The sequence below is a fragment of the Bos mutus genome, chromosome 16, assembly GCF_027580195.1.
Source record: "Bos mutus isolate GX-2022 chromosome 16, NWIPB_WYAK_1.1, whole genome shotgun sequence".
Lineage (NCBI taxonomy): Eukaryota > Metazoa > Chordata > Mammalia > Artiodactyla > Bovidae > Bos > Bos mutus.
The window spans coordinates 46,469,334-46,483,001 of record NC_091632.1 but is presented as its reverse complement, the minus strand read 5'-3'; the positions used below and the strand labels follow the sequence as shown (position 1 = coordinate 46,483,001).

General features: G+C 36.9%; 1 protein-coding gene across 7 annotated transcripts in view; it reads left to right on the top strand.

Annotated features, from left to right (window-relative positions):
* DNM3 (dynamin 3) overlaps nucleotides 1–13,668 on the top strand; it is a 645,907-nt gene that overhangs the window by 340,845 nt on the left and 291,394 nt on the right. For all 7 annotated transcript variants that reach the window (XM_070385287.1, XM_005902409.2, XM_005902410.2 and 4 more), the window contains one exon: nucleotides 3,052–3,165. In XM_070385287.1, coding sequence (XP_070241388.1) covers nucleotides 3,052–3,165 — 114 coding nt within the window. The remainder of the gene's footprint in view (nucleotides 1–3,051; nucleotides 3,166–13,668) is intronic.

Genomic DNA, 13,668 nt, shown 5'->3' with positions numbered 1-13,668 from the left:
ATAAAAGATATTAAGATATACTGTGTTAAATAAAATCTATTCTTAATATTCATTTCACCTGCCTCATTTTATTTAACACAGTATATCTTACATATTATCATTTTCACATGTGATACATTTTAAAACATTTAGTGAAATATTTTACATTTCTTTTGTATTAAGTTTTCAAAATCCACTGTGCATTTTACACTTACCACACATCTGAGATTAAACTAGTCACTAAGGCTCAATAACCATATGTGGTTAGTGGCTACTGTACAGTGCAGTTCTAGAGTCTTTCCTTCCACTAATCCCCCTTTCATCCAGCCATAAGTCCTACTGATTTTGTCTCCTAGGTGTTTGTCCAGTAGGTTTATTTATCTTTATGCTTTCTTCATCATGATGTTACTTCACACCTTGGTCATTTCTCACCTGGGTTATTTCGGCAGCTTACATAACCTAGTTTGCCTCAGGGAGCATGGAAAATTCGCTGGAATGCAGGAGGATGTAATAGAACATCTAAATACATATTTTTATCTAGAAAACAAGAAAACAGTTAAGATGTATTAGTATTTAAAATATGTGTGTGTGTGTTTATATATGTGTGTTGATACCAGTACTGTCACTCTGTGACACAGAGAAGTCAATACCAGTACTGTCACTCTGTGACACAGAGAAGTCAATAACAAAGTTGTAAACGTAACAAATAGATTTCTCCCACAAAATAAAAAAATAAAATATTTATTTCATCTTCGTATCATACTTTCAAGTTTCTTTGTGTGTTTCTGTGGATATACACAGTTTAGTAGTACAATGGTCATATATACTTAATAAATTTACATGTATACTTGAAATTTATTTTTATTTTGCCAATTTTATCTAGAATTTGGGGTCTGTTGAACTGGATTGACTCTAACTTTACCCTACTTACCTCTGCAGCCTCAACTTCTTCATCCCAACTCATATTTTTGGCATGAAGTGGCTCTTTTCTATTGTGTTCTTTTTTTGTCCTTCTTTATAGAGAACAAATAAACAGGCAGACAGGACTACTTCCTGGTCTAATTTGAATTCTGTTAGGCTCTTTTGAGCTACCATGTTTCCAAGGAAAGCCTATTAACTATTAACATTTCTTAAGTTGTATCCGGTATCCTTCTCTAACTTAGCATACATCTCTTGTTACACTGTTACGTTGAAATTATCTCTTTATGGATCTTCATTCCCTATAAAACTGTAAAATTCTTGAGGGCAGGGTGTAGCATCATCACCTTTCTCATACTGACATATGATAGGTTCTTAGCAAATGTTTGCTGAACTGAATTCATGGTTCTTCTTAATGAAGCCAGCATGTTCTATCAACAGGTGAAATTATCTTATTGCAGTTTGTAGAGTATCTGGAAGACTTCTTCTTTATCCAAGATACCTGATAAAATGAAATAGTGAATATACTTTCACTGAGCGGGCTATGTTGAGTATGCTGTTTGTAAGCTGTGGTGGTGTGGCTAACAGTCTTACTGGGAAATAACCAGTTCCTTCTTACTAAAAATTAAATGAGATTATTTGCTGTAAGGAAAATGAAATTTTGATTGTATGTATACATGCAGTGGTTTTCAAACTTTAGTATGAAAAAGACTCACTTTGCAAAGTATTAATCTGTAGCTTCCTGGGTTTCATATGTATCTATTCTGATTCATGTGGATTTGTAGTTGTCCCAAGAATCTGTGTTTTTAGAAAGCATCCCAATGGTTATTTACTGTAACCATTTTATTTTATTAGCTGGTATAAACCATACTTTGAGAAGTATTGTTTCCTTCTTTCTGAAGCAGAGGATAAGAAGGAGTAATTTTAAACAGTCGTACTGCCTTAGTGTGGGCCTGAATGGGGTTCTGTCTGGGGGTCTGTAGAGTTAAAAAGGGAAAAATAGCTGATGCTGGTAGGTACTGAAACAGGGAATCAAGGGTAACTGAGACTGGGAATGTGGAATGAGTCTTGGAAGATCAATAATGACCTTGACCTTGAAAACTTATCTCACAGTTTTCCCTAGAATTGGCTTTCCTTCTTCAACTAGAAAACTTTAAAATATAAATATAAAAATAAAATCCGATTATTAGGGTATTTCCATTTACCTTTAGGAAGTGACACCCATTAGTCATTCAGTAATTTAAAAAATTATTTCAGGATGTCTAACATAATGAACATGTAGGTATAGGGTGATTTTTTATATTTAGAATGCTATTACAGTGCCATGTAGTATTTCATTTCTGTGACAACAAGAATTATCTAGCATAGAGGAAATGGTAAACTATGCCACATGGAAAACAGAACTTAACTTTGCAACAACCATGAGAAAAAGATCTTCAGTTAAATGCCATTTGTAGATAATTTCTATCCAAGTTGTTAATGTTTGAAAAGTTAAACACTGTTTAAAGGTTTTTATGATGATTCTGGGTATTCTTTAGCTTAGCAAAAACAATCAGAAGTAGATGGGTAAATCTGCACCATTAAAAACTTTAAACTTTTAATTTTAGCGTATTGTTTCAGCTTTCTCTCCCATTCAGCCCGTTCAGAGCTGTTAACAGGGAACTAATTGGTTGGCTTGTGTGTTTTCTTTTCACCATTTGGTGGCCAGTCTCTGGTGAAATTCTGAGATGCAAACCAGGCAAACAAATGGGCCAGTGGGCTGGACAGGGATAAGAGACAGTGGGCATGGAGAATCTATTGTTGTTCATCCAATCACTAAATATATTTTAATTGTAGCAGCAGTGCCATAAATAGGCCAGGCACAAGCATTTAATCTGCTGAATTTTAGTCCTGTTTCAGTCTCTGTGCTTCCACCATCCCTACGAATCTGCAATTTTGATTTGATTTTGTTCATTTGATGGTAGAGACTTCCCTCTGGTTATCTGGGCTTTTGGAAGATATATTATTTTGAATAGTTTAAGAGAAGTTGAGCTTTGGGGAAACAATGTTGTTCTTACTGTAACTTGTATCTTGTTTTTAACTTAGGACAAGACTTGTGTTCCCCATAGGCTTATATTAAACTAAACATCTCTGCCGATCTGTGTTCTCTTGAAGGTGATTCGCAAGGGATGGCTAACCATCAGCAACATTGGCATCATGAAAGGAGGCTCTAAGGGATACTGGTTTGTCCTTACTGCTGAGAGTTTGTCCTGGTACAAAGATGATGAGGTAAGTCACAAAAGTGACAGAATTTTTTAAATTAAAATGCTTCTGTTTCAGATGAATTGATTTTATTGTGATATATAGTTTTGAGATGCTGGTGGTTTTCATTTAGTAAGACTTGGCTTGGGATGTTTGTGTGAAGAAACACTGTTTTTTCCTCATAGATTTTAAATTTTACAGGAGTTCCTTCAAATATCTTTTATTTCTGTGATGTACTGACATGTTTGTTTACCTAAAGGAACGGAGTTAGGGACCTGTAGTTGAAAACTTCCTTCTTTGTGAGAATGGCAAGTTACTGATATAGTGAAAGCTATTTTCATTAAATAATGCTTTGAAAATACTCAAGGTAATAGATCATCATAGAAACAAAGTTAATAGCAGTGATGCAGAGTTAATAAAGCATTTTGAAATTGTTGCTGTGACATCTGTCTCAAATGACAGGCTTTTGAAAATGTCCAAATCACTAGTCTTCAAGTGAGTCCCAGATAATTGTTTATACAAATTTTTTCTTTGAGAATTTGATATCTATGTAAAAGCATGAATTATGATAATTATGGTGTTCTGGTTCACTTTAAATGTTAATAATTTTGGTCCTGTGACTTATTACTCATTTAAATCTGGTATTTAGAAAAGCACACACACATGAAAATCAGTCTTACAGAGCCATTAAAGTGCTATAAAATGATACTGGTAAACTTGGGAGGGCATGGATGGAAATTCAGCAGTGTTTTGGAAATTTTAATAGCTCTGGTCTGAGGTGAGAAGATTTTGGTGCTTACAACGCAGCATGCAAACATTGGTTAAGAATATTCTGTGATGGCAAAACTATTTACAGGTGAGATTGTGTCAGTTGTGTTTGGCTATAAATGGCAAGCATTTCAGAGTTAAAAGTCCTTCCACTCTTGGCTTGATAGCTTTTGAAAGCACTACAAGGTACTTTCTCAAATTGTTGGAGGAAAGCTTTGTGTCCTGCCTAGTTCTAAGTGCTTTGTGCACAGTAATGTGTGGAATAAGTATCAGATGACCCGCTGAGGGCCGCTACATTTTCTGCAGTGAAAGTGAAAGTGAAGCCGCTCAGTCGTGTCTGACTCTCTGCGACCCCATGGACTGTAGCATACCAGGCTTCTCTGTCCATGGGATTTTCCAGGCAAGAATACTGGAGTGGGTTGCCATTTCCTTCTCCAGGAGATCTTCCGGACCCAGGAATTGAACCTGGGTCTCGCACATTGTAGGCAGACGCTTTACCGTCTGAGCCACCAGGGAAGTCCAAATTAAAAGGAAATCAAATCCTATAGAAAGATCTAAAGGAAATTTCTACTCAAAAGCTTTATTTCAAATGTTTATGTCATGTATTTCACTAACTTCAGTCAAATGTGACATTGGTCATGAGTCTGAGGATTAGCACAAGTTTCTTTCCTGGGCTGGCTGCTTAGATAACCCTCTTAATTCTGTGGAAGCGCCAGACTATAGCTTCTGGAGATCTGAGATGCCTTCCTAGATATAAACATCAGGAAATAGAAAATCTTCTTTTGTGTTCAGTTGTCCTACTAAATCTTCTCTTAGACACAATTTGCTTATAAGCATTTAGGTGATTATTTATATACATTTGAATACAGATTGGCCTCTGAGTCTCTCTCAGTTATTCCAGGGAAAGCAAAAGACCTTGCTGAAGAAGCAGGATAATTATAACTAGTTTTATTTTTATTTTTTTCTTTATATACTTATTTACTTTTGGCTGTGTCGGGTCTTAGTTGCCGTTTAATGGTCTTAGTTGGCCCACAGCATGTGGAATCTTAATTCCCCAACTAGGGATCAAACCCACATTCCCTACATTGGAAAGTGAATTCTTAAACACTGGACCACCAGGAAATTCTTAGTTTTAGATTGACTAATGACTCATTTGCTTCCCTCATAGCTCAGTTGGTAAAGAATCTGCCTACAATGCAGGAGACCCTGGTCCAATTCCTGGGTCAAGAAGATCTGCTGGAGAAGGGATAGGCTACCCACTCCAGTGTTCTTGGGCTTCCCTTGTGGCTCAGCTGGTAAAGAATCTGCCTGCAATACAGGAGACCTGGGTTCTATCCCTGGGTTGGGAAGATCCCCTGAAGAAGGGAAAGGCTACCCACTCCCGTATTCTGACGTGGAGAATTCCATAGACTGTATAGTTCATGGAGTCGCAAAGAGTTGGACACAACTGAGCAACTTTCACTAATGACTCACTTAATCCACATTATAATCCTAAGGATAAGTACTGTAATTATCTTCATTTTTCAGGTAAGTAAATGAAGGGAAAAACATAACCTTTTGAAAAGTCATTTCTTTGGGTTCAGTTTTTCTTATGGAAAACACTTGGTGTTGGTGAGAATAACTCACTTACCAAAGTCTCACAACTGCTTGATGACAAAGCAGAAATTTAAATATAAGCTGTCTGGTTCCAGAATTTATGCCTTCAACCACAAATGGAGGCAAGAACCTCCAAGGTGTTGGAGTTTTCCTAGTCAACCTCGTCCCACTGAGGATTTATTAAGATGCGTTCCAGGCATGCTGGCGTTGAGCTTTCCCTGAGTGCTAGTATCAGGGGCTCTGAAGACTCAGATTAGCCACTACTATTGGAGTACAGTTTTAGGGGTTTTGTTGTTGTCATTGTTTGGCTATGTGGGTACTGAAACAAATCAGTTTGAAGGCACATGATGCTCTCTGTAGGGAAGGAAGAGGATTTGAGGGCTTGTTGAGCTCATGGTCACCCCTCAGCCCCTCCTCTCTGCTATAAACTCAGAATAGCTTTTTACGAAATCTCTGCTGCTGAAGCTCTGTCATGAGCACTTGATTACAATAAATAGAAAATACATGTGTGCAGTTAGTAACTGGGTGCCAGAGAACATTTTTATTAAAGGTATATATTAAAGGTGGAAGGTGGTTGTGTGTGTGTGTCTTGAGAGGCAGGGGTGGGTAACAATGATCCTTGAAACAGATTGGGATGATTGAGGTGAAGAAAGTTAAGAAAAGGATTGTTTTCCTAGTTTACAGTATTGAAAAAAGAGAAAATGACAGGCAAGTCTGGTGCCCTATGGAGCTAACTACTAGACTAATAATACAAAATCAGATATTAAGTGCTCTGAAGAAAATAGGTCAATGAGCTAGAAACTGATGGGAGGAGGAACCTTTAGATTGAGTGTTTGGAAGGAAGTAACACTGCAGCAAAGACTGGAATGATGAACTGTATAGAAGATTGTATTGAAGAGCCCTCCAGGATGGGAGTGGACAGGAAGCTTAGCGCTAAGATGGAGGAGGAGTAAGACAAAGAAGTAGGAAATAAAATCAGAGGTATCTCATCAGGCCCCACCAGTGATTCAGATTTTATCCAGAGGATAATTGAAGACCATCCATCCGCCTGTGACCTGATTGGATTTCTGCTTCAGAAGGATCACTCTGGCTGCTGGGTTGAGCATGATGTGTGGAATGGAATGTGTATGTGGATGGAGTGGGGTGGGCAGGAAGAGAAGAAGGGAGACTAGCTGGAAGAGTATATCAGTGGTTGAAGCAAGAGAAGATGGTGGCTTGTGCTGGATGGAGAGGAGAGCTCAAGTTCAGGGTTGCAACTTGATGGGCCACATACAGCTATATTGTAGTCAATAGATACTGTTTCTCATTAAAAACTACTCAAAAAAACAGGTAGGAAAATTTCCAGATATTAATGCCTTACTCAATACCCCTATATTCAAAGTTTTTGTGTCAGTGGGACAGAGCCTGATTCCCCTGGAGCCATCCTCACTCATTCCCATCTTACTGCCTCTTGGCTACAGTCACCTTGGTTCTCTATTCTGCTCAGTTTCTCTTACTAGCACTTTCTACCACCACAGGCCACCTTTGAGCCTGCTGGTGGGACAGAAGGGAGGTGTCAGCACTGTGTCCTTGCTCTTCAGTGTTATTCAATTAATAGTTATTAGCATCTGCTGGGAGATGAGGCTGGAAGAGATGGTATGGGGAAAGGAGGTCAGGAGAAATGTGAGGAGGGTGGGGCTTAGAGGTAGTGATCAGTCTCTGGCCTCTTGAATTTGTTCCCTCAATACCCGTCCTTTAGTAGCAGTTTTAAATGATGCTTAAATTTCATACCAGCCTTGCTGTCATAGCTTAACTATGCTTCTGGATATGGATTAAACATATTTCTGTGGGCAACTTTGAAAACCCCAAATTTAGAATTTTCCTTTGTGAAAATAAGCACGAGTTCTTACTCAACTTTTGGAGTCGGTTTGTTGGTAAGTTGAGTGTTTGTATTTTGTTCCCCTGATATCTCTCACATCAGTACTTACCCATTTTGGAAATCCTGTTCCATGGTAGTTTTTCTCTCTCAGTAAAGCAAACGTGACCCTGTAAATAATATTATTAAGTTACATGTTTGTCATTTATTTAATAACTTACATTCAAATTAGCATAGAGAATTATTGTTTGTTTCTATGTTCTTTCATATTTCTGCTTTCTTATGTAATTAGACTGATATGTTTTCATTATGATCTAGTTGGCTGTTGAATAAATAGCATATTATGTCATATAAATAGATATGGTTTTATTTAACTTATGACAGGTTTGTAGTAAATGTAAATGGCTTATGAAGTATTCTTGTGATTAAAGAATAATAGTTCAAACTCTTTACAGGGTGGCATTAATTGAACGAAATAGCCTATAGACAATGGTGTGAATAGGGTGAGATACTAGAGAATGTGAATTTTCTATGATTAACTGCCAGTGTTGGAACAAGTCAAACTTCTCTGAACCTCTGTTTTAGCTTATCAAATGGGGACTATTATTGACCAAATCACCTCAAAAGGAATTTGTACAACTCTAAGAAATCATATGTTAACAAGTGCCTTTATAAACTTTTAGGTATCACATTTATATATTTATTCTTACCATTGCAAGTAATATTACACCTTCCTACAATAATGTAGATGTGAAGATCTGACTCATTTGAAAAGACCCTGATGCTGAGAAAGATTGAGGGCAGGAGGAGAGGGGGATGACAGGGAATGAGATGGTTGAATGGCATCACCAACTCAATGGACATGAGTTTGGGTAGACTCCAGGAGTTGGTGATGGACAGGGAGGCCTGGCATGCTGCGGTTCATGGGTTCACAGAGTCGGACATGACTGAGCAACTGAACTGAACAATAATGTCATTCTTTGACTCACATGCCTTCTAATTTCCAATTTTTTGTCATTTCCTATTGTGAGATAAGATGTATGGGATCTGGAATTTTTCAGCAGATAATGGTATGGTTCAGAGGGTAAGAGGAAATTCAGATTCTATCTCTTCGGTGGGACTTTTCCATACCGCCTCTCTTCCAGTCTGTGAGTTAGAGATGGTGATATCAAACTATGTGATTTCTTATCCAAGATGGCAGAGGCAATAGCATGATAACCCCACGTAATAATTTTAAGCTAGAGTTGGTATGATGGTAATAGTAGGTCCCCAACATTTTCCCTGCTTTCTCTCTATCCTTAAAGTAACTAACTACCCTATCCTTAAGTTTTAGATGGATTCATGAACACCTTCAAACATCTGTGGACCGCATGTTTTGAACCATTATTCTATGTTACAGTAATGATATTTGTAATGTTACTAACAGATGATCTTAATAGAAAGGTTTCTAACCTATGTCCCAGGCAATGTTATTTCCACTTGTAATCTTCAGAGAATCTATATAATACAATGTGCTTATGGAAAACATAATTTATCTACTGGATGCTTGACTATACATTCTTTGTGCTGTGCTGTGCTTAGTTGCTCAGTCATGTCTGACTCTTTGTGACCCCATGGACTATAGCCTTTCAGGCTCCTCTGTCCATGGGGACTCTACAGGCAAGAATACTGGAATGGGTTGCCATACCCTTTTCCAGGAAATCATCCCAACCCAGGGATTGAACCCAGGTCTCTTGCATTGCAGGCGGATTCTTTACTGTCTGAGCCACCAGAGAAGCCCAAGAATGCTAGAGTGGGTAGCCTATCCCGTCTCCATTTGTTCTTCCTGCCCTGGGAATCAAACTGGGATCTCCTGCATTGCAGGCAGATTCTTTACCAGCTGAGCTACCAGGGAAGCCCATATTATCCTTTAGCATTATTACAAAAGTGGCCCTGCACACATTTTTAGGGCTATGTAGGCCTCTTCTTGGGTTCATCCTCTCCATGGCATTCTGTCATTGTGTATACCCCAAGTCAAGGAGGATCTGCATATGAGGGTGAGGACAGAGCTTGGATTTGTGGGCTTGCATGTCCTCATACATCCCTTGGGGTCTTGGATGAATCCTACTCAGTTCTTTTGATTTCTATCAAAATAATAACATAAAGATATTTGTAGTACTTATATTTACTAACAGTTAGAAGAAGCAATACAGAAATTCAAACAACCTTAAGTATAACATTAGACAACCCTCTGCGCAGCAGTTTTTAGCCAGTTGAAACACCCTACTTAGCAACTCTAGCCTTGTGCTGGCCCAGCCCCAGGAGAGTACATTGGCCTCTTTCTCCTCCCCTTCCCATCACTCTACTCAGTGCTGTCAGTTTGGATTGCCCCAAACTCAAGGTGTTTCCGTGTTTCCTCATTCTTTTATGTGCATCCATTCCAGAGTAGTCAAAATGCTCAACCAAGCCAAATGGACTTCCAGTTAACAAGTTGCTCCTTAGTTCTAAAGTAATTGTGGTTGTAAAAAATATCTCTGCTATTCATTCTACTTGCTTAAACTCATGACACCCAGGTTTCCATCTGAATGGTGGTCTGGATGATGATCATCATGATAATGGTTAACATTTATCATTTGTAGTTTACCAGGCACTGAGTCTAGTTAATATTTCATGTACATTCTCCATTTTAAAAATGAAGATTGAGACTCAAAGAGAATGAGTAATTTAGCCAGCTACTACATGTCAGTGCTATGCTCCTAATCACCTGACTGTTTCCCAACAAATATATTCTGAGCACCAGTTATGTACCAGACACTATCCTGGTCACTAAGGATAAAGTGGTTGACAAGTTTCCCACTCTTATAAAGGATGTGTGTGCACGTACTAAATCGCCTAAATTGTGTCTGACTCTTTGTGACACTATGGACTGTGGCCCACCAGGTCCTCTGTCCATGGGATTCTCCAGGCAAGAATACTGTAGTGGGTTGCCATGCCCTTCTCCAGGGAATCTTCCCAACCCCGAGATCGAACCTGCACCTCTTGTGACTCTTGCATTGGCAGACAGGTTCTTTACCACTAGCGCCATCTGGGAAGGCCCTTATGAAGGATACTTCTTGATAAAGAAAACATAAGCAAGAACACCTATGAGATTCAGATTGCAAACTATGAATAAAATAAATACAATGATGTGTTTGATTTAAGAAGTATCTGGGATGGGACTTACAGCATGGCGGGGGGGGGTGGGTGGCGACATTAAACTGAGTGGTCAGAGAAAGTTTGTATTAATGCCTAAGGCAAGATTGAGCCTGATGAATATAAGAAATTGAATTTAGACCACTGTGACTGGAACAGAGAAAAGGACTCTATAAATTTTGATCCTAAGAATGATGACAAGTCTTTGAAGTTTTTAAGCTGGAGAGTCGCATAATAAGATTTGAAATTTTTGTAGATCTTTTTAATTGTTTGTAGAGAGTAGAGTGGATGGGGACAAAGCTGGATTGGGGAGTTGTTAGAAAGCTATTGCTGTGATATGGTAAGAGGTAACAGCAGCTTGGGCTAGGTAGTTTGAGGGAAACTGATAGAAATGGATGAATTTGAGGGAATTTTTTTTTTAGATGGTAAAATGACAAAAACTCATTACATGTGCTAAGTATTGGTTGATTGCTTAAGTTCCTGCTAGATTGTAAGCTTCCTGACACAAGGAGCCACTATCTTGTACCATGTTCTACCACCAGGAGACGGTACTGATAGGTGATGCCAAGTGAATACTGGTTGAGTGAAGATGCAGTTGAGCAAATAAATAAAACACAGTATAGTTATTCATCATATCTTCGTATCTCAAGTGCCTAAACCAAATTATTGAATTATAGGGTAAAATTACCACTAGAGACAGACTGTCTTAAATTTTTCTTAATTTTCATCATTGAAGGTTAATGGATTTTTTTTTCTTCTGATCATATAACTTCCTGGAATCAAGATAATTTATGCAGAAAATAAATTTCTCAATGTCAGTTTCATACATTATAAATATATTTTGCATGGTTCTTTGGAGGGATTGCCCTTAAAAGGGCAAGGCATTGGAATAAAATAGAAACTATCATTTCAAAGGATTTTGGATTCAGATAGTCTTACATTAATACTTAAAATCAGTTTTGGAAAAAAATGTGATGGCTTTTATTTAAAATATTCCAAAAAAACCCACATTAGAATAGGGTATTCTGATTCAAGGAAAAAGAGTCTTATTTTTCTTGATATCAATAAAAAAAGTGTAAATGGTAGTTAAAATCTAGTTTATGAATAATGATAGTACATAGTCAATATTTTTTTCCATTTAAGTAAGCCAACATGAAGATTAAAATCATAATGGGAATACTCCTAGGGAAGTAGGGTAATTCAGCAGAAGTATTTCCAGTGGAAATGTACCAACCTTACAGTATTGAAGATAATCCAAAATTTGCATTGAAATAAGGACATTCTTTGGACTCTTCAAAAATTACAGGCCTCATTTTTGTGGGTTTATGTGTTTGGATAGCATGATAAGGAGATTATAGAATTCCCTTGTAGGGATATTTACTTAGTATTGTTTTATTATGTAGCTGTAATAGTTGACACATGTAACTTTGGTAATAGGAAACAAAGTGACAGCTATATCCCTGGATGGCAAAAGTTGTGAGACGGAAAAGTTATAGAAATCTTTGGCTCTTTCCATTTGTACTTACACTTTCAAGTTTCTAGCTGTTTCCTGCTAGATCTGTTTGTTCCCTCTGATGAGGTCAGGATTGACCCTGTGAACGCTAGTCACACTCCTTGCTCAGTTGTTTTAGTTAGCCAGAGCTTAGGTATTTTTACTTTAAAAAAATTCTCAATAAATATTAAGATTTAAAACATTTATGTTACTTTAAATTCTTCATGATCACAGTTATATGTGTGCTTTTTCATATACATAAGCTATCTTATATTATGCTTTTTAATGCAGGATTATTTCATATAAACATTTCCAAGTTCTTGCATTATCCAAAGATTTATAATTTTGAAAAATAAATGGTATTATATTCAACAAACCATAATAGTAAATGCTATCTCAAATTTATTAAAAATACTTATAGACTTAAACCCATTCCCTCATAGGTATTATTCGTTGTACTCAGAAGTTTATATTAGAAGAAAAATATTACTCTTTCTATTACTCTTTCTTGGAAGAGTAAAAATTTTAAATGTAACTCATTTAACAGATTTACATATCTATAAATATATACATATATATGAATGTATATGTATATATATGACATTCTTTCAAGCTTAGATAAAAATATGTATATAATACCAATATTTTAACCTCCTGTTCTAAGGGAAAATTATTTGAGACATCATCTTGGAGTGGCTTACTTACTACTGGATGAATGTGCTGGTCTGGCCTCCTTAGCTTTCCCTTGGGAGTGTGGTGGAATGGAAAGATCTCCTTTATGTTCTGACCGAGCTATTGTGTTAGTCAGAGAGCTATCAAGCACTACACTGGCACTGCCTTGCAGGGTCCACATGTGGACTTCTGTCAGATATGTTTGCTACAGGTTATGTAAAGCATTTATAGTTGGGTGATTCTATGCAAATATTCTATAAGACATTTTTATATTGTCTTCCTGTTTATATTTTACATTTTGTGAACTATTGTTTAGGACTTTATTTACTAATCAGGGGACTCTTCTTTAAGGTAAAAACCTTCATTGCACGATGTGTTTTGCAGTTGCACATTTTAGCAGATTACATATTTCCTTAGGCCAGATTATAAATGCAAGAATTTAGTTTTAATCATATTTTAATATATTAGTTTTACCCAGTCACTGTTTTTATTGTTGTTATTTTTAAGAAACTATGGTGTCAGGTTGGTAAAATATCACATAATAATAGAAGTTTTGAACCTGGTGGTTTTTAGCCTTATGACTAAATCTTTCATTTTAAAAATGAAATATCTGAATAAAAATAGTTTGATGTAGTCCAAAATATACACTTGAAATGTTTAGATTTAAGAAAACCCCCCAAATTTGGTAATCTTGTGCAACATTTTTTAAAGCTTGACCAGTATCTTTCTAAGAAAGAGGAAAATTACTTCTAAATACTGAAGTTAAAACATTTTAGTGAATCCAATCAAAGTTGACAAAATTTCTAAGTTTACCCATCTCCCTGCTTTTTACCCTTGAATGTTTGAAATATTCATATAAACAGGCTGACCCTGATCATTTCAATCCAGTTCACAAGGTGTAAACTGAAGTTTTGATATTTCCTCAAAAGATATGGCAGAATATACGCTGCATATCCTTTAATGCCTTTCTTTGTTC